The following is a 21668-nucleotide window of genomic DNA, read 5'->3' on the forward strand; positions in this document are numbered from 1 at the left end:
GTGAATGAGTGACTGAATGAATGAGTGACTGAATGAATGAATGAGAGAATGAATGAGTGAATAAATGAGTGAATGAATGAGTGACTGAATGAATGAGTGAATGAGTGAATAAATGAGTGAATAAATGAGTGAATGAATGAATGAGTGAATGAATGAGTGAATGAATGAGTGAATGAGTGAATGAGTGAATAAATGAGTGAATGAATAAATGAGTGAATGAATGAATGAGTGAATGAATGAATGAATGAGTGAATGAATGAATGAATGAGTGAATGAGTGAACGAGTGAGGGAATGAATGAGTGAATGAATGAATGAGTGACTGAATGAATGAATGAGTGAATGAGTGAGTGAGTGAATGAGTGAATGAATGAGTGAATGAGTGAGTGAATGAGTGAATGAATGAATGAATGAATGAATGAACGAATGAATGAGCGAATGAATGAGCGAATGAATGAATGAGTGAATGAATGACTGAGTGAATGAGTGAATGAGTGAATAAATGAGTGAATGAATGAATGAGTGAATCAATGAGTGAATGAATGAATGAGTGAACGAGTGAGGCAATGAATGAGTGAATGAATGAGTGAATGAATGAGTGAATGAGTGAGTGAATGAATGAGTGAATGAGTGAGTGAATGAATGAGTGAATGAATGAGTGAATGAATGAGTGAATGAATGAGTGAATGGGTGAGTGAGTGAATGAATGAGTGAATGAATGAATGAGTGACCCGGCTTTTGGCTTCCGGTGGGGGGGGGGGCGGGCGTCCTGCTTCCAACGGCGGCGGCGGACCGGAGGTGGGCGGTGAGCGACGGGCGGGGCGGCCAATGAGGAGCGGGCTCGCGGCTCGGGGGCGGGGCCTCCTGAGGCGGGCTTCCGGTGGGGCTGAGGAGAGGAGGGGCCGGGCCCGGGGGCGGGCCTGAGGGGACGCTCCTCCTCCTCCTCCTCCTCGTCGTCGTTTGTCGTCGTCGTGGTGGCGGCGGCGGCGGCGGCGGCGTCCGGCGTGTCCGCCGGTCCGTTTCCGCCGTAGGGGCGGGGTCCGGGGGTCCCCGGCCGGGCGGCCCCGACCAGCAGCCGCGGCCTCGGGGATGGAGCAAGTGGACATCCTCAGGAGGTTCATCCGGAACGTCCAGGCCATGAACAGCCCCGACCACAATGGGGACGACAACTTCGCCAGAGACTTCATGGTGAGGGGACGGGAGGGGACGGACGGAGGGAGGGACGGAGGGAGGGAGGGGAATCATCATCAGCATCATCATCAATCGTATTTATTGAGCGCTTACTATGTGCAGAGCACTGTGCTAAGCGCTTGGGAAGTACAAATTGGCAACATCTAGAGACAGTCCCTACCCAACAGCGGGCTCGCAGTCGAAAAGGGGGAGACAGAGAATAAAAACCAAACAGACTAACGAAATAAAATAAATAGAATAGATACGTACAAGTAAAATAAATAAATAGAGTGATAAATATGTACAAGCATATATGCAGGTGCTGTGGGGAAGGGAAGGAGGTAAGGTGGGGAGATGGAGAGGGAAGCGGCGACCACCTATTGTCTCCGGAGCAGGGCCCGGACCCTCCCTCCATTCATTCATTCCTATTTATTGAGCGCTTACTGGCGGCAGAGCGCCGGACTAATCGCTCATTCATTCATTCATTCAATCGAATTGATCGTTCATTCAATCGTACTGAGCGCCTACTGGGGGCAGAGCGCCGGACTAATTGCTCATTTATTCATTCATTCATTCATTTAATCGAGTTGATCGTTCATTCAGTCGTAGTGAGCGCTTACTGGGGGCAGAGCGCCGGGCTAATTGCTCATTCATTCATTCATTCGAATTGATCGTTCATTCAATCGTACTGAGCGCCTACTGGGGGCAGAGCGCCGGACTAATCGCTCATTCATTCATTCATTCAATCGAATTGATCGTTCATTCAATCGTACTGAGCGCCTACTGGGGGCAGAGCGCCGGACTAATCGCTCATTCATTCATTCATTCAATCGAATTGATCGTTCATTCAATCGTGCTGAGCGCCTACTGGGGGCAGAGCGCCGGACCAAGCGCTCATTCATTCATTCATTCATTCATTTAATCGAGTTGATCGTTCATTCAGTCGTAGTGAGCGCTTACTGGGGGCAGAGCGCCGGACTAATCGCTCATTCATTCATTCATTCAATCGAATTGATCGTTCATTCAATCGTGCTGAGCGCCTACTGGGGGCAGAACACCGGACCAAGCGCTCATTCAGTCATTCATTCATTCATTTAATCGAGTTGATCGTTCATTCAGTCGTAGTGAGCGCTTACTGGGGGCAGAGCGCCGGGCTGATTGCTCATTCATTCATTCATTCATTCGAATTGATCGTTCATTCAATCGTACTGAGCGCCTACTGGGGGCAGAGCGCCGGACTAATTGCTCATTCATTCATTCATTCATTCATTTAATCGAGTTGATCGTTCATTCAGTCGTAGTGAGCGCTTATTGGGGGCAGAGCGCCGGACTAATCGCTCATTCATTCATTCATTCAATCGAATTGATCGTTCATTCAATCGTACTGAGCGCCTCCTGGGGGCAGAGCACCGGACCAAGCGCTCATTCATTCATTCATTCATTCATTTAATCGAGTTGATCGTTCATTCAGTCGTAGTGAGCGCTTACTGGGGGCAGAGCGCCGGGCTAATCGCTCATTCATTCATTCATTCAATCGTACTGAGCGCCTACTGGGGGCAGAACACCGGACCAAGCGCTCATTCAGTCATTCATTCATTCATTTAATCGAGTTGATCGTTCATTCAGTCGTAGTGAGCGCTTACTGGGGGCAGAGCGCCGGGCTGATCGCTCATTCATTCATTCATTCATTCGAATTGATCGTTCATTCAATCGTACTGAGCGCCTACTGGGGGCAGAGCGCCGGACCAAGCGCTCATTCATTCAGTCGTGTTTAGTGAGCGCCTACCGGGGGCAGAGCACCGGACCAAGCGCTCATTCATTCATTCAGTCGTGTTTAGTGAGCGCCTACCGGGGACAGAGCAACGGACTAAGCGCTCATTCATTCAATCGTATTGAGCGCTTACTTGAGTCAGAGCACCGGACTAAGCGTTCATTCATTCATTCATTCAGTCGTGTTTAGTGAGCGCCCACCGGGGGCAGAGCACCGGACCAAGCGCTCATTCATTCATTCAGTCGCTCATTCATTCATTCAGTCGTATTGAGCGCTTACTGGGGGCAGAGCACCAGACCAAGCGCGTATTCATTCATTCAGTCGTGTTTAGTGAGCGCCTACCGGGGGCAGAGAACCGGACTAAGCGCTCATTCATTCATTCAGTCGTATTGAGCGCTTACTTGAGGCAGAGCATCGGACTAAGCGCTCACTCATTCAGTCGTGTTTAGTGAGCGCTTACTTGAGGCAGAGCACGGGACTAAGCGCGCATTCATTCATTCAGTCGTGTTTAGTGAGCGCTTAGTGGGGGCAGAGCACCAGACCAAGCGCTTATTCGTTCATTCAATCGTATTGAGCGCTTATTTATTCATTCATTCAGCCGTATTTATTGAGCACTTACTGGGGGCAGAGCACCGGACCAAGCGCTTATTCATTCATTCAATCGTATTGAGCGCTTACTGGGTGCAGAGCACCGGGCTAAGCGCTCATTCATTCATTCAGTCGTATTTATTGAGCGCTTACTGGGGTCAGAGAACCGGACTAATTGCTCATTCATTCATTCAATCGTATTTATCGAGCGCTTATCGGGTGCAGAGCACCGGACCAAGCGCTCATTCATTCATTCAATCGTATTGAGCGCCTATTGGGTGCAGAGTATTAGACCAAGTGCTTATTCATTCAGTCGTATTTATTGAGCGCTTACTAAGGGCAGAGCACCGGACTAAGCGCTTATTCATTCATTCAATCGTATTTATTGAGCCTTATTGGGTGCAGAGCACCGGACCAAGCGCTTATTCATTCATTCAATCGTATTGAGCGCTTATTAGGTGCAGAGCACCGGACCAAGCGCTTATTCATTCATTCAATCGTATTTATTGAGCGCCTACTGGGGGCAGAGCACTGGACTAAGCGCTCATTCATTCATTCAATCGTATTTATTGAGCGCTTACTTGGGCAGATCACCGGACCAAGCGCGTATTCATTCATTCAATCGTATTGAGCGCTTACTGGGTGCAGAGCACCGGACTAAGCGCTCATTCATTCATTCAGTTGTATTTATCAGAGCTTATCGGGTGCAGATCACCGGACCAAGCGCGTATTCATTCATTCAGTCGTATTGAGCGCTTATTGGGTGCAGAACATCAGACAAAGCGCTCATTCATTCATTCAATCGTATTTATTGAGTGCCTACTGGGTGCAGAGCACCGGACTAAGCGCTTATTCATTCATTCAATCGTATTGAGCGCTTACTGGGTGCAGAGCACAGGACTAAGCGCTCATTCATTCAAACGTATTTATTGAGCGCTTACTGGGTGCAGAGCACTGGACTAAGTGCTTGGAAACGACCATTCATTCAATCATATTGAGCGCTTACTGTATGCAGAGCACTTGGCTAAGCGCTTGGGAAGTCCAGGTCGGCAACATAGAGACACGGTCGCGAGTACAGTGCTCTGCACACAGTAAGCGCTCAATAAATATTATTGATTGATTGACCCGACAACGGGCTCCTGCTGGTCGGAGGTCGTTGCCTTTCTGGGGGCAGAGGAGGGATTGGGGGGTCCGGGGTGGCAGGTTGGCATCCGTTTCCTCCCCCATTCATTCATTCATTCATTCATTCATTCATTCATGTTTATTGAGCGCTCACTGTGTGCAGAGTACTGGACCAAGTGCTTGAAAAGGACCATTCATTCATTCAATCGTATTGAGCACTTACTGCGTACAGAGCACTGGACTAAGCGCTTCGGAAGGACCATTCATTCATTCCATCCTATTGAGCACGTACTGCGTGCAGAGCACTGGACTAAGCGCTTGGGAAGGATCATTCATTCATTCATTCGTATTTATCGAGCGCCTTCTGTGTGCAGAGCACTGGACTAAGCGCTTGGAAAGTACAAATCGGCACCAGAGACGGTCCCGACCCAACATCGGGCCCCTACATTCATTCATTCAATCGTATTTATTGAGCGCTTACTGCGTGCAGAACACCGGACTAAGCGCTTGGAAAGGACCATTCATTCATTCATTCAATCGTATTTATTGAGCGCTTACAGCGTGCAAAGCTGTGGACTAAGCGCTTGGGAAGGGCCATTCATTCAATCGTATTGAGCGTTTACTGTGTGCAGGGCACCGGACTGAGCGCGTGGAAAGGACCATTCATTCATTCATTCAATCGTATTTATTGAGCGCCTACTGCGTACAGAGCAGCGGACTAAGCGCTTGGGAAGGACCATTCATTCATTCCGTCGTATTTACTGAGCGTTTACTGTGTGCAGAGCACTGTACTAAGCGCTTGGGAAGTCCAAGTCGGCAACATAGAGAGACGGTCGCGACCCAACAACGGGCTCCCAGTGTAGAAGGGGGGAGAGAGGACGTTCCTGAGCCCCGAGGGGACCCGCGGCCTCCCCCCGCCCTCCCCGGGGGTGCCCCTCCGGGTGCCCAGCGCTTAGCACATAGTCAGCGCTTAACAAACCCCGGCGTTGTTATGACTAGCGGGGCCTACGGGCCGCGCATCCCCCGTCTCCCCGAGGAGGGGAGGGGGCTGGGGAACAATGGCCGGGACACGCCCCGCCCCGGAGCAGGGCAACACCCTCCTTCCCTGCGACCACCGGCCCGGACCCGGGAGCCCCCGGAGCCCCAGCTGCCTTCCTGCCGCTCACATCTGCAGGGGAAAACGAGAGGTGCACACACACACCCTCCCCCCCACAAACACACACACCACAAGACACACACCCCATTTTTTCCCTCTGGAAAGCGGCCGCGGATATTGCGCAAGGCCCCGGGAGAAGAGGAAGCGGGTCCCGCTTTGGGAAAGCCGTCCCCCCTTCCAGCCCCGGTGGACGAAGGGGTGGGAGAAGAAGAGCCAGGATAGGATCGGGAGGGATTTTTCCCATTTCAAAGCGGGCTGCCCACGCCAAATCCCCCCCATATCCATGGTACAACCTTCTCCGGCTGCGTGCTAGACTACTGCCTTTTGGTTTTTTTTTTTTTTAAAGTGCAATATCCCCTTTTGAAGGGATTCCTGGTGCTGAGCTTTTAGACTGTGAGCCCACTGTTGGGTAGGGACTGCCTCTATATGTTGCCAACTTGTACTTCCCAAGCGCTTAGTACAGTGCTCTGCACACAGTAAGCGCTCAATAAATACGATTGATTGATTGCTGAGGGATTTACGGGCAATTGGTTTAAAGGCTTCCATCTAGTAAAGCTAGAGTTCACTTAGAAGGAACTCATTTCCATGGCGGGGGGGTTGCTGACTATACAACTCATTGCCGTAACATTACAGATGCTGTGTTTTTGCCCTAAAGTGACAATGGGTTATTTGAGAAGTAATGTTGGTGGCTTATGTTTCAAGTCCTTGGAGAAAGTAAAGCTTACTGTACCAAGTGTCAGATTTTGCAGAGCATAGAAGTCACTTTGATGGATGTATTTCTTATTGGAGCATAAATTTACCATAATAATAATAATTGTGGTATTAAGCGCTTACTGTGTGCCAGGCACCGTATTGAGAGCTTACTGTGTGCCAGGCACTGTATTGAGCGTTGGGGTGAATACCAGCAAATCGGGTCGGGCATAGTCCCTGTTGTATATGGGGCTCCCAGTCTCGATCACCGTTTTACAGGTGAGGTAACTGAGGCTCAGAGCGGTGAAGCGACTTACCCGGGGTCACACAGCAGACAAGTGGCGGAGCTGGGATTAGAACCCATGACCTTCTGACTCCTAAGCCCGGGCTCTATCCACTGCACCATGCTGCTGCTTGTATTGCAAACGTGCATCCTACCCTGATCTTTGTAGTGCTGGAAAAGACTTTGTGGAGACTTGGACTATAATATGCTTGGTAGGCAGTTGCCAGAATTACCGTACTGGACAACATAGGATTTAGAAAATATAAAATATCGGCATGCCACATAATGGTGGTAGGTGCATTACAGAGTGGTGTCGTTCTCCATCTCGTCTGTTGAGAACTCCACTTTGAGGAACTAGAAGTCAGCCCTAGCCTTTGAAGGATTTACAGTTTATGAAATAAGCAAATCATAAACATATACGTGTAAATGTAAAGTCCAGAAATGTTAACATACAGAGTCAGCTTCAGCTAAAACAGAAATGAGCCACACTGTCTTGGGGCAGAAAAGTGGGAGCTGTGGGAGGGACTGAAGCGACTCAAGTTCCTAGAGGAGCCCAACCTTGCGAAGAGTATTGAAGGAAAGGAGGGATGAGAACATTCTTTGAGCCTGGGAACGCCATGAGATGGAATAGAATGAGAGTAAAGCTTAGCTGTACGAGGTGCACAATATTTGCTTGGTTAGAAAGGTGAATGCAGTTACCGAAGCGGGGGACAAAAAAGGTGTCTAGGTAAGGGCAACCCGGTTGGAGAGCAGTAAAGCCTAATTCAATTTAAGTAGTAGTTAAATGCACCCTACCCTCAGCCTCCCAGAACTTGCAGTACATGGTTGCAATTTATTTATTTCAATGTGTCTCGTTCCTCCTCTAGATTGCGAGCAGTTCCGGGAAAGGCAACTGTGTTGCGCTCTCCCAAGCGCTTAATACATTGTTCTGCACCGTGTAAACACTCAGTAAATATGACTGATTAAATTGGGGCATCTGTGTGATATTTTAGGCTCATGTCATTTGGATTTGGTTAGGAGGACCAAAGACAGGAAATGGGGGGAAAAAGTGGATAGTTGTTTTCCTTTACTTTTTAAGCATAGTTTTCAGGGGTTCTCCTTTATAATCTATCATCTTCTTCTGCCTCCAGACCACCTCTACATTGTATGTTTCCTGGGCATCTTAAGTTTAAAATGTCCACACTGAACCCCTCACTTTCCCGCCCTCCCAGATCTTCTCATCCGCCTACTAACTTCCTCATCGAAGTTGACCACACCATCACCGGCCACCCCCCCCCCCCCCCGGCCCGTTTCTGAGGCCCACAACTTGGGCATTATCTTTGACTTCTTCCTCTCTTTCAACCCCTATATTCAGTCAGTTGCCAAACGCTGTCAGTTTTCACATTTCTGGGTTGCCCCCCTTCCTTTTCACTCAAATGACCGAGCCGCTGGTCCAAGCACTTGTCACATCCCGGGTTTGGTTCCTGTGCCGGACTTCTCACCGGTCCCCTTCCCTCCAGTCTGTCCCCTCTCTGGTCCATACTTTATTCTGTTGTCTGGATTATTATTATTATTTTCTAAAATGTCATTCTGCACACATTTCCTCAAAAACCTTCCATGGTTGCCTATTCCTCTTGGCACCAAGGGGAAATTCTGGACCGTGGGCTTTGAGCACCATAGTCAGCTCTCTCCCTCCTACTTACCCACTCTCTTCCCCTCTGTGCCCGGCTTGCACTCTTTGTTTTCTCCAGTTTACTTCTTCACTCTGCCTCTTTGTGTCTCCTGTTACTGCTCATGTCCTCTCCCCTACCTAGAATTACCTCCCCCTTCACATCTGGCCCTTCACTGCCCTCCCCATCTTCAGAGCCCTCCTAAAGTCACATCTCTCCCAGGAGATCTCACCCTATCAATTTCTAATTTCCGCATCTAAAGATTTAAGTGTTCTGCACCTCCCCACACCTAAGAGAAATTATTTTATATGCTCTTCTGATTTCTCCTCCCTGAAATTTCATCCAACATCTGCCCCCCCTTCTAAATTGTAAACTCCTTGGGCAGGGTCCACGTGTACTGTAACTCTCTTGATTTTTTTTTTCCAATCATTAGTTCGGTATTCTGCCCACAGGCAGACTTGAGTTGCTTTGAAAACAACAAGATGAAGTTAGTCTTACTGTTTGCTAAATTTGCATTGCATAAACTTGCGAAAATCAACTTGAAATGGGCTTATTTTGAAGAGGACAGTTGGGGAGTTAGTGTCCCCAGAAGTGGGTAGCCATCAGATGGGACCATATTGCCTCTCAGTTCTGAGGCTCACAGGTTGATACGATGGTGCTACTTACTTTTGGAGGACCATTTTGGTAATTAACTTGCATTTTCTGCTTATCTTTGTTCCTGAGCTCTCAAAACCTTCCGCCCGGCACTTCCTGCCGTGATACCCAGGCCCTCATGTGATGGTGGAGGCCCTGCGGCCTTGTTGGTAAATTGCCACTTGGGCAGCCAGCTCACAGTGACCGGGATCCCACTGTTTGGAGGGGCAAAAGGGAAATCTTTTATTGTGAGCCCCGAGGAAAGGGGATTGTTTTGAATTCCCACCTGTGTATTTATCCTATCGCTTAGGGCAGTTCTGCCCACGCTAAGCGTGTGTGTGTGTGGGGGGGGGACTTTTTTTGCCTCTCAGGAGGAGCTTGAAGATCTTTTTAACGTCCCCAAATGGTGGGGAAACCTTCGCAGTAGACAGTAGCTCCTTAAAAGCTACATAGAACCCCTTCCCTGGATTAAGGAGTTGGTGGCAATGCGGCTGAGTTTCAGTTCAGGCATTACAGCCGGGTGGGTGAATTCTTCGGGAAGCAGCCTGGTGTAGTGGAAAGAGCCTGGGCCTGGAGGTCAGAGGACCTGGGTTCTAATCTGGGCTCTGCCACACGTCTGCTGTGTGAGTTTGGGCAAGCTACTTAACTTCTGTGGGGCTCACTTCCCTCATCTGTGAAATGGGGATTAAGACTATCAGCCTCCTGTGGGTCAGGGATTTTGTCCAGCCTCATTACCTTGTTACCTACCCCAGCACTTAGAACAGTGCTTGGCACATAGTGAGCGTTTAACCAATACCCCAATTATTATTGTTAGTACTGACAGTGACCTTAGCTATCCATAAGAAGGGACCCTGATGAGCATCTTTGCTCATCTCTGACTAGCCACCGTTCACACTACAGTTGTGAACAGGACTGAGTGCACCAAGCTCGCGTCTACCTAAAGTTAATATCATTGTCATCATCAGTGGTATTTATTAAGCATTTACGGTGTGCAGAGCATCTTACTAAGCACTTGGGGGACTACAACAGACTTAGCAGGCATGTTCCTTTCCTACAGCCAGCGTACATATCCTGGATTTTTGTTTTTCCAAGTTTATACGGTGCCCTAACCTCCTTCCCTATTCCCTAGACGAGCTCCCCCCAAATCTCAGTGTGATGTGGCACTGATCTCTAGATCTGGGAACTCCACTCCTCCAGAACAGTGTCCCCTCTTCTCCTGGGAACCTTAGCCCCAACCGCCTCCGGTACCCCCATGCTTCCTGCCATTGTGTTCCCCTCTCATCCAGCTCGGCCTCAGGACCCTGCTCTTTGTGAGTCATCAGCACATTCTAGTGAAATCGGAGCTAATCTCTTTCTCGCTATCTTGCTGCCCACGCACCTGATGACACAGAAAGCCCCAGAATAGTCTACCTAGAGCCCTGACCACAGGTCGGGCCCAGGTTCCTGCAGACTCTCTAACGGCAGCCTGGGAGGTGGGGTGGGGGTCTCTTTCCATGACTATTTTGGGCCCTGGGGGGCATCCGTCATTGGGGAGGAGAAATCTTCCAAGACCACTTATTCCCTGCTGCAGTGAAGGAACCAAGGACTAACATAGAGGTCAGAAATGGCAGTGCCGTTTCCTTAATTTCCACCCTCGCTCAGATTTCAAAGGTACACTGAAAATTTTAGGTTTATGAAGAAGCTTAGTATTTGAACGCTTAAGCGCTCTTTCCCGTTGGGTCAATTCAGCTGAAAAGAAACATCAGAAAGTAACCTCATGGTATCAGAAACCAGCTCTAAAGGGGTACAAAGTGAATTGCAGTTAATTGTTGAACCACTTACAAGTAAAAAAAAAGGCTGAAGCATAAATATATTCTTTTTTATGGTATTTATTAAGCGTTTACTATGCGTCAGGCACTGTAATAAGCATTGGGGTTGCTACAAGCTAATTAGGTTGGACACAGTCCAGTTTCCTCATGGGACTCAGTCTTAATCCTCATTTTACAGATGAAGGAACTGAGACCAGAGAAGTGAAGTGAGTTGACCAAGGTCACACAGCAGACAAGTGGCAGAGTCGGGATTAGAACCCACATCTTTCTGTCTCCGAGGCTTCTGCCCTCTCCACGTAGGCCACGCTACTTCTAGGTGGAAAGAGATTATTTCCACATTTGGACCAGAATAAAGTAAATTCCAATTTATCTTATGTCAGCATCAAGTATAACAGTAGTAAGTTTTAATTCTTTTTCATTTTTTTCCCAAAGTGTTTGACAGTTACTTGGCCAGTGTTTGTATCATCTTGAGGGCAACCTTTCAGAAAGCTTCCAAAAATTCTGCTTTCGCATTTTTTTCTCCAGCCTCTACCACTATTTCAGCAGTGATGCCCAGGTCTTCTAGACTGTAAGCTCATTCATTCATTCATTCAATTGTATTTATTGAGCACTTACTGTGTGCAGAGCACTGTACTAAGCACTTGGGAAGTACAAGTTGGCAACATATAGAGACGGTCCCTACCCAACAGTGGGCTCACAGTCTAGAAGGCTCATGGTGGGCCGGGAGTGTGTTGGTTTATTGTTACATTGTACTCTCCCAGTGCTTTGCCCACAGTAAGTGTGCAATAAATACGATTGAATGAATGAATGAATCATGGCAATAAGCATAAATGGTTTTAAATACAAAATACCACCCAGGGGCGTTTTTAAAAATTAAAATTCTTATGCCAGTATTTTGGCTGTTTAACTTTTCTTCGATATCCAGGAGACTCTGCTGAATGAAGAGGTTGAAATATTGAATATTCTAGACACTGAATAGCCTAAAATAATAACAGAGAAGTGCTTTTTCTATACTCAAGCTTGTTTCCATTCAGGAGAGATTTAAGGAAGAAAGGTGAAACAGTGAGGCTGTTGAATGTATTTCAGATTTGATTAGTTAATGTGGGCATCCCAAAATAGAAACTTTAAGGGTGTTATATGTATTATTTGTTAAACGGTTACTTTCCCAATTTCTTAAAGTTGAGAGCAAGAATTTATATAATCGATTCAATGGGCTAAGTGCTTACAAGCCTGATATCCTGGAGGAGTTTGGTGTGGGCCAATATCAGCCACTGATTTGGTGTGAGGGCTCGATAAGGCCAAGGTTAATGTCAAGAATGGCCTATGTGTCCGTCCAAGAACAAATTGACATGCATAACTCATCCCATATTACAAATACTGTGTGCTGTGTTATACTTGATGTATTTCTTGCAAGTAGATGTGAATTTAATTGGCATGGAGAAGTAACCACATCTCCCAGTACAAAAGGCCATTGTTTTCATATTCCAGGTGACTAATTATTAGTTCCCTTGATTCACCATCTAGCAATTATTGCAGAGGGGAATTACCCAGTCACTAAAATTGAGGCACAATTTGATGCATGTAGAGTGGACTTTATTATTTTATTACCCTTGCTTTATTTTTACCAGTCTTTCATTTTTTATTATTCTTCCAAAATATTCATGGCTTAATAAAAGATTTCTGCAGCACGTGTAATGCAATCCTTGTTTACCGTGTATGCCTTCAAATTAGATTGATTTTGTAATAATGGCAATTGGTCAATGAATTGTATTTGAGCCCTTAAGCTTGGCAAAACAGGGTACTAAGTGCTTGGGAGAATACAATAAAGTTAGTTGACACGATCTCTGCTCTAACGAGGGTCTTCTATTAATGATTGGATTATGTGCCCCATAATTACCTAGCAACCTTAAATACCAGTCTGGGAGAATTATGTATTTGAACAAATAAATGTTCTGAAGATGAAAACTGGAACTGACTTCAGACTTCCTTTAAATTCTCACTTGTCACTGACATTTCATAGCACGGTTGAAGGATTCAGAGGCGCATGTAAAAACTGTTAGGAGGCCCACCTGCCAGCGAATGATTTATATATGAGGCATAAAGCAAAGAGCTAGTGTTGAGTCTTGCTGTACAGGATCTCGGTAATGAGACCCTACTTTTTGACATCGAATTTATCAATTGCATTTAGAAAACTAAGTGGGAAGGTGGGTGGGGATAGGGGAAGGGAGAATACCCTGAGCGTGCACCCCATACTGTAGTAGGCTTTTGGGAGAGTATGTTACACATGGAAGGTGTGGGTCTCGAGGAGCGTGCACTCTAATAAGGGAGACAGATGTAAGTTGTACACATAGAAGGGAAACAGAAGGGCAATATGAAAATGGGTAATACCAAGACTTCGGAAAAATGAATTATAAATGGGAGTATGTAATTGGATAGCTACCACAGTGCTATGGGTGGCTTTAGGCTGATATAATCAGGGCAGTGCAAATGAGTCAGTGGTAGTTGAACGCTCACTGTGGGCAGAACACTGTACTAAGCTCTTGGTACAATACAACAGTAAACAGATAACATTCCCTGCCCACATTGAGCTTACAGTCTTGAGGGGGAATTACTTCAGGAATATCTCCCAGGGGAGGTGGGCTTTGAAGAGGACCCTCAGGATGGGGAGAGGTGTGATCTGGTGGATTTGAAAGGGAAGGAGCAAGGCTTCCAGGCAGGAGTGTTTACTTCAGTGATGTGTATGCAGGCACTGATAAATATCGTTGACTGAAGAGAATGAAACGCAAGGTTCAGCAAGAATATTATCCTGAACTGAGTGTGTTGGCTAGGTTTTCATTTTAGCAACTTATAGCCAAGTGTACAGAATTGATCATTATTCTATATGGCCAAGTCTGCTTCTAGCAATAGCGATAGTTTGGGAAATTAAAATCTAACTTTCATTGTTTACGTCCAGCAGCACCTGTACTAAGCCAGGGAGAAGTCAAATTCACCACTGAATTGTATAGTCTTATTTTTTTAAGTTCGGCACGTGCTTAACTGTTTGCAAGATAAAATTGATTGGATTGAGTCACATGTTCTTTTCATGAGGAAGTTTGGAAAGACCACTTTAGCTTTTGTGGCATATATTCTCAAGTCTTAAAAATGACTTTGGCCAGTCCAGGCCTTGATCCCGCTTTAATGTTCATATTTCATTTGGACCCTTTGGTTTTAAAAAAGGCTCATAACTTTTTTTTTAAGAGGAAAAAGGGCACACTCCAAGTTTTGTTTCCATTTTAAATGTTTAGAAAACAAATAACTGTGACTCTGGGATGTATTCTTAAGGAAAATATATTTTGATAAATTTGTATTCTAATCGCTCTTTGGGTTATGTGTTCTACAGCTCCAAGCTCTCTTTAGAATGGTAACAGTCTCTGCCCCCAAGAAAAGAACTAAAACAGGAGACATGGTCAATAACCAAGACAAGTCCAGAGTTTTCTAAATAATGTCCTTGACTTAAAAATCAGACTTGTTTACTAATTTACATATCTTGAGCAATAGGCTTATTTTATTACTATAAATTGCTTTTCTTTCGTTCAGGGTCATGCAAAGGGGGGAAGCTCAGGAAATATTTAATCCAACAGGCCTTTGAAGTGGCAATCCTTAATTCTTGTATAGTACTACTATATTTTTCAAAATGACTTAAAAGAACTTTGGCATAGTTAATTGAGGTAAGCAGACTGTGGGTCTGCTTGGGACTATCGTTTACAGAATCCTAAGGGTTTTTTTTTCCTACCTTTTAGCGTGGTTGTGTGCTGAACCTGCTAGAAGAATGACAATGTCTGGAACTCACCAATCTGTTATATTAAAATAGAATGGATCTTGGCTGGTTGTCAGTCTCTCGATGGCATCCCTTTTCTGCCTCCTTTCCCAACTCCGCTGATCCTGATTATACGATGAAGAACATTTTTGTAAAACTAATAACTGTGGCAATTAAATGCTTACCAGGTACCAAGCACTGGACTAAGCTTTGGGATAGATGCAAGGTAATCAAGGTCCCACATGGGGCTAACAGTCTAAGTAGGAGGGAGAACAGGTGTTGAATTCCCAATTTTGCCGATGAGGGAACTGAGGGACGGAGGAGTTAAACGACTTGCCCAGGGTCGCACAGCAGCTAAGTGACGGAGCTGGGCTTAGAACCGCAGTCCTCTGATTCTCAAGCTCATGTTCTTTCCACTTAGGCCACACTGCTTCTCATCCATCTCATATCTGCTTGCATCTATCTAGTCCAACCCTAAGTTACAGTGCGGAGAGAGATTTGGTCTTATAACTCTACTCATGGGAGCAGTCCTTTATGAACATATTCGTTGTGGACGGGGAATGTGTCTCTTTTTTGTTGTACTGTACTCTCCTAAGCACTTAGTACGGTGCTTTGCCATTAATCTTAGACAATTCCGGACCATTCTAGACTCATAGTCTTTCAGTAAAGGCAGACTTAATTCAAGAACAGCTCGAGTCCCCATCTGAACGGAAGATCTGGTTGTCAGAGAGGACAGTGAAGTCCTTTGCCTGGGCCTCTCTTCTGGCAGGGACCAGCTGTCCTTTGGTAGTCCTCAGACAAATCCATGTTAGACGTATGTGGCTCAGACCCCCATCAGTGCTGTGGATGTAGCTTGTTTAACTCCAGGCAGCCTTGAACTCAGCTTTCTGGAGAGAGGATATTTGGGATAAGGGGAAATTTACCTGGAACACGAGTGTATTAGTTATATTTTACAGTCTGGGACACGGACTAAGCAATTTTCCTGGGATCGCAAATTAGAGGAAGTGTAGCAATGCCTTGAGTCCCCTTCCAAAAATCTTGAAAAATCAGAGGCCCCTTCTGAAATCTTAAGAAATAGTAGTCCCCTTCCGAAATCTTGAGAAATAGGAGGCCCCTTCTAAAATCTTGAGAAATACAGTAAAGGCCTTTGAAGGCCTTTTCAAAAGATCTGTTTTTGAGAAAAAGTATCTTATGTCATGTAGACAGGATCTGTGAAGTACAAGCAATAGGCCCGGAAAAACTTATTAAGCAGGAAATTCTCCGAGACTCACCACACTGATGGATTTTTGATAGGTTTTTGTGCCGAGGGCTTCCAGTGTGGTTAGGGAAAGAATGGGAAATATGGTAATGAGTTTCATGTCGATTTGGAATGGTCAGGTGATTGTTTTCTAGTAAGAAAATGGTGCTGGTTTAAAAGGAGATCTGGCAAATCCTATTAATCCAGAAGGAATCAGGAGGGTTTTCCAGAGAAAAGCAACTCCAGTTACCACTCAAAGCAATTTTTGAGCTCCTTTTCTGAGAGACTGAGTGCCTTCTGGGTATTGCTGAGCTCATATCGCCACCCTGGCAGCTTCCCAAGTGTTTGAGGACCTGGTGTCCGGCCCTGCTTTCCAGAGAAAAGGGGCATCTAGAGGACAGGGCAGTCAGAAACACGGTTTGGGGGACTTGACTGAAGTACTGCCTTTTTAAAGGTCATTTCAAGAAAAACATCATTTTTTAGGCATGTCCCGACTAAAACTCACTAGCGGGAAATCTTGGTAATAGATCCTACGTTTGCAAAATGAAATAGTTTAGCTGAAACCATTTCACAAAGTGGAGAGACTTCTGAAGTTTGGCAGAATGCTTTCTTTTAGCATTGGAGTTGTAGTGGGTGATTTTCAGTAGCAAACCCTTTCATTTAAACGTTCAAAATGTGACAGGGCTGGTTTTACGAAAACGGAAAGATCAGTCACAAGTATTTTGTTGAGTGCCGACTGTAGAGGTGTTGAGTAAGAGCAGCTAGGAAGCCGCGATTCCCCATTTTCTCTAATTTTGTTTTTAATTTTGCACATTTTCATGCTAGGTCCCATTTAAAGCCGTTGGTCTAACCATATTGATTGAACACGTGTAAGGCAGGAAGAAGAAATATCTGATCCAGCTTGAGGGCTCTCGTTGCAGCAGCAGTAGAATGTAGCTAGCTTATGAGAAGCAGTGTGGTGCAGTGGAAAGAGCCCGGGCTTGGGAGCCAGAGATCATGGGTTCTAATCCCAACTCTGCCACTTGTCAGCTGTTTGATTTTGGGCAAGTCACTTCACTTCTCTTGGCCTCAGTTACCTCATCTGTAAAATGGAGATTAAGACTGTGATTAAGACTGTGAGCCCCACGTGGTACAACCTGATCACCTTGTATCCACCCCCCCCAGTGCTTAGAACAGTGCCTCGCACATAGTAAGTGCTTAACATGCCATTATTATTATTATTATTATTATTATTATTATTATTATTATTATTATTATCACGGAGTGAAGGCAGACTAGTTGAGGTTTTTTACTTTTATGGTTGGGTACTCAGTTGTTTTAAATGTGCTTTGTGTCTTTTGTCCATTATCCCCAAATATTTCTATACAAGGCCATGCCCATTGATTGGGTGGTGATGTCAGTGTGAAGAGAACAAGTGTATATTTTATGTATTATTAAATTAAGAAAAAGTTGGCTCTCTTCTCAGTTATACGTCATGCCGAGAGTGTTGTTAAAGCTGAATGAATAAAGTCACTTACCTTTTTGTGGGTCAGAGTAAGGGTGAAGGTAATGGGTAGATTTACAGCCCAAAAGACTGAAATGGGACATAAAATTTACCTTGTGGAAGTAAAATTCAAAGGAATTGAGTCATGGGTATTAATAGTAAAATGGAGGCTCTCGGCTGAGTGGCCAGCAGCTCTTATTGAGGAAAACACCTGATGCTGTAGGAAGATTGAAGTTGGGAGAACAATATGAAAGGACGTAACATAAGATCAGGGTTGCCAAGAGGAATTGAAAGGGATACCCTAAATATAAATTTCTTTCTTAACCAGGAAGAGCTATTCAGTTTAACAATGGTTAGAGCTCCCCTTCCACAAAAAGAAGCAGTAAGAAAAAGTTAGCGATCTTAATACCAGAAACTCTCCATGGCTTCCCCACCTCTGCTCCTGAAACACATCTTCTGAGAATGTATTTTTGAAAATGTATTTAAAGAAGGCTGATAAAGAGCAAAACCCAGAAACTTTTATTAAGAAGCTGAAAATATTCTGGTTGACATTGCCACATTTTTTTTTCTGATTTGCACAAGGGAGATGCAAATTAGCTGCAGTGCAACCAGATTTGGCTAGAAAACGCATAGATTTAGCATTTTCCCCCTAAGGCCATGTACCTATTATGTAGAAACAGGATTTCATTCCCCAGGGTTATCCATTCGGTAGTAGAAGTGGTACTTTCTGAGCACCGTCTGAGTGCGGTACTTTGAACTAAGCACTTGGGAGAGACATTCTCTGACCACAAGGAGCTTACCCTCTTAATGTGGGGGAGAAATACATAGAAATATGGAATACGCATATATACACAAATCCTGAGGAGAGTATAAATAAGTTCATGAGGGGCCTGAAGGTTGATAAGAATTGAGGTACCGATAATAATAACTCTGGTATTTAAGCACTTACTGTGTACCAAGCACTGTGCTAAACACTGGGGTAGTTATAAGATAATGAGGTCCCACATGGGGCTCACAGTCTAAGTAGGAGGGAGAACAGGAATTGAATCTCCATTTCACGGATGAGGGAACTGGGGCACAGAGGATAAGTGATTTGCCCAAGTTCATGCAGCTGGTATGGGGAGGAGCCAGAATTAGAACCCAGGTCCTCTGACTCCTAGTCCCATACTCTTTCCACTGGGCCACACTGTCTCTCTCTAGTCAGGGAAGGCTTGCTGGAGGAGGTGGGGAGGGCTGAGGAATAGAAGCCTTGTTAACAGTGTGATCAAGGGTTCAGAAACAGGCAAGGCGAGAGCAGAATACAGTCAGGAGGTGGGTTTAGGAAGACCAAAAAGTCCAAGCAGGGGATGAGGAGGAGGCGACAGGTGTGGTGTGAAGAGCCTTAAACCCAATGGTAAGGAAATGGGCAGCATAGGGAGGATTTTGAGGAGAGCTGAGGTATGTGCTGAGCAAGCTTTCTTGAAGATTATCTGGGCAGGTATAGGCTGAAGTGGGGAGAGGCTGGAAACAGAGAAACTATAGTTAGGTTGGTATAATAGTCCAATTGTGACCTGAGGAGTACTTGAACCAGGGACTTAGAGGTGAAGAGGAAGGGACAGATCCAAGAAATGTTTTTGAGGGGAAAGTAGTGGATTTTGACAGTAGGTTGCTTTTAAGAGAAGGAATGTTGCGGTAGTAATGGTATTTAGTAAATGCCCACTTTGTGCAAAGCACTGCACTAAACCCTGGAAATGAAGTATATGGGTAAGACTTTTGTCCTGTCCCAAATGCTTAGTACAGTGCTCTGCACACAGTAAGCACTCAATAAATACGACAGTGAATGAATGAATGAATGAATGGAAGGCATAGATTCATTCCCTGGTGTCTAAGCGACTCACAATCTGAGAATAATGTTGGGAGGGGTTTGGTGCCGATTCATACGCAGAGGTGGATAAATGCAAAAGACAAAGGTGATGATAAACCCAAAAGGAGCAGTAGGGTTTCAGGCTGGTCATGGTTCAAGTCGCATCTGGGGTTATGGCGGTGACCTCAGTGTTGTAAAAGTTGAGATGGTGTGCTGCCGTGGTTTGAGTCCCTCCTGGGCTGGAGCGGAGGCTGGTGGGACTCTCGGTGGCATGGGGTATCGGGCAGCCTTTCTCCCACACAGTTGGGCCCCAGAGATTGGCCGGGAGGGCAGTGATGGGTGGCTCACACTGCTCTTGCTGTTTGTCAAGGATGATGCCAAGGATGTAGACTTCAGTCATGGGGAGGAGGTTGAGAAGTGAGGGTTTAGGAGGGAAGATGAGAAGATGTTGAGTTTGAGGTACTAGTGGGTCATCCATGAGAAGATGACCAGGAAGCTAGATGAGAGATGGAATGACTAGCAGGAGAGGTCAGAGGGGGAGAGCGAGGGAACAAGTGAGAGAGCTAGTGAGAAAAAGTGAGAGAGCAAGAGAGAGAGATTTGTGAGTATACGTGCGGAGATGGTTACCTGAAGCCATGTGTTCCCCAAAAGACTGAATGTAGAGGGAGAACCGCAAAGTCTTGGGTTCAGGGGATGAGCTGGACGTGGAGCCAGGAAAGGAAACAGTAGACATGGTCAGAGAGGAAGGAGGGAAACAGGGAGAGGACCGATTTGGGAAAACCAAGAACAGAGCTCCAAATTCATTTTAAAGTCAGATTGAAGGACTTGGGGGAGTTTAACTTATGGTAGTAAATATTGAAAGTTGGATTGTAGCAAAGAAATGTTTATTTTGAAATTAACAATGCTCACTTTTTATTAGAATTATGTTATGAAAGGTTTGCAATCTGTAGGCAATCAAATAGAATGAACACGCACGAGATGCCACCTGCATTTCAATGGATATGCAGTTTACTTTAATGAGGCCATAAGCATCATTTTGCAGAAGTATACGGAGTTTGGCTGAATCTGCAGTGTTTCTCTAGGGGGTCCCTAGTTTCTCCCCACCGTCTATCTCCACCCCCCCCCCCCCCACACACACACACATGCACCCCGCCATGCTCCAGAGCAATTATTGCATTCCTCTCCCAGGTCCTCTGAACATGGACACTGCTTCCAAACTCGTCAGGAGCCGAGGTGGAGGGAGGCTGGGTGCTGGAAATAGAAAGACCAGACGTTGTTAAGGTTTCTGGTAACCCTGTCTCTCCCAAATGGGTCAAACCCAGCCGAAGATTGAATTCTAGTATAAAACCGGATGGCTGGACACCGTAGCCATGACTCTGAGGCATGTATGGTAGGAATAATAGAGGAGGCAACATGTAGGGTGGCCAGTAGTCACTTATGAAATGAAGTAAGCCCGATTCACAGAAGCACCATTTTTTGAATTGATCAAACGTGGTGTGTAGATTGTTTGGAAGTGTCCATAAGCTTTTCCTTTACATGTCAGTTTTTCTGGACAGATTCTCAAGAAGCACTTCACTGTAGTCCAAGTTAGGGGGTACAATCTTTTGAGGTTGTATTTGGGATAAAAGGAGTCCTAGTTTCCCTTCTAACCATTTGGGGTTATTAATGACTTGAAGTTTGGGTTTCATTTTTGATTCCCACCATCCATGTACTGTTTATCAGGCAAATCATCCTGCTTTTCTACTTGCCCTGTGCATTTAACTGAGGAGTGTAGAATTTCCTTCTTGAGCATCACACAAAGGTATCGCAAGTGCCACAGCGGTGCATTGGAGCGGAAGGGAAGAGAAGCAAAGATCGGGTCAGCAGAAGGTGTTCTGTGGTGAGCAATAAACAGAAATTTTTTCACGCCTGTGTTGCAAAGCATCACTGGCCCGGCCAGCTAATGTCCGTTTTTTTCTGTAGTTCTTTAATTTAGCATGCATCGGCACGTACGTATTCCCAGAGGCCCTAAAGAGTAGGTCACTCTGAGAGTTAAAATTAAAGGGGGTTTCAAGAGTAAGGGTGACACACTATAGCAAAAGAGGGCTACAGGTCCCGAAACAGTGCAGCCCCACCAGTACTCTCCAGCCATTTATTTCCATTTAATATGTAGGATGATCAGGAATTATACTTTGCATACTTATGAAAATCCGCATACCTAGGTCCCATCTGACTAGGTAGGTGATGCAACAACACATTGTTAAATTGCTTGTAAACAACATACCTAGGTCTCCTAATCAGGGGAGAATGAGCGATTATTATCTTTTGCTTTCCATTTGTGCAACTCTCATTTAGGATCAAAATGTTTGCACCCTTGTGCCTGAATCCCTGGTTTACGGATGAGGGAATTGAGGAACAGCGAAGTGAAGTGACTTGCCTAAAGTCACACAGTAGACAAATTG

The 21668-nt window shown here is 45.5% G+C and overlaps 1 protein-coding gene across 2 annotated transcripts in view; it reads left to right on the top strand.

Annotated features, from left to right (window-relative positions):
• The first annotated feature begins 1034 nt into the window (after positions 1-1034).
• PTPN12 (protein tyrosine phosphatase non-receptor type 12) overlaps positions 1035-21668 on the top strand; it is a 110686-nt gene continuing 90052 nt past the window's right edge. For both annotated transcript variants that reach the window (XM_038741447.1, XM_038741448.1), the window contains exon 1: positions 1035-1186. In XM_038741447.1, the coding sequence (XP_038597375.1) occupies positions 1088-1186 (99 nt within the window). In that variant the 5' untranslated portion in view covers positions 1035-1087. The remainder of the gene's footprint in view (positions 1187-21668) is intronic.

The sequence above is a fragment of the Tachyglossus aculeatus genome, assembly GCF_015852505.1.
Source record: "Tachyglossus aculeatus isolate mTacAcu1 chromosome 12 unlocalized genomic scaffold, mTacAcu1.pri SUPER_6_unloc_1, whole genome shotgun sequence".
In the NCBI taxonomy this organism is placed as follows: Eukaryota; Metazoa; Chordata; class Mammalia; order Monotremata; family Tachyglossidae; genus Tachyglossus; species Tachyglossus aculeatus.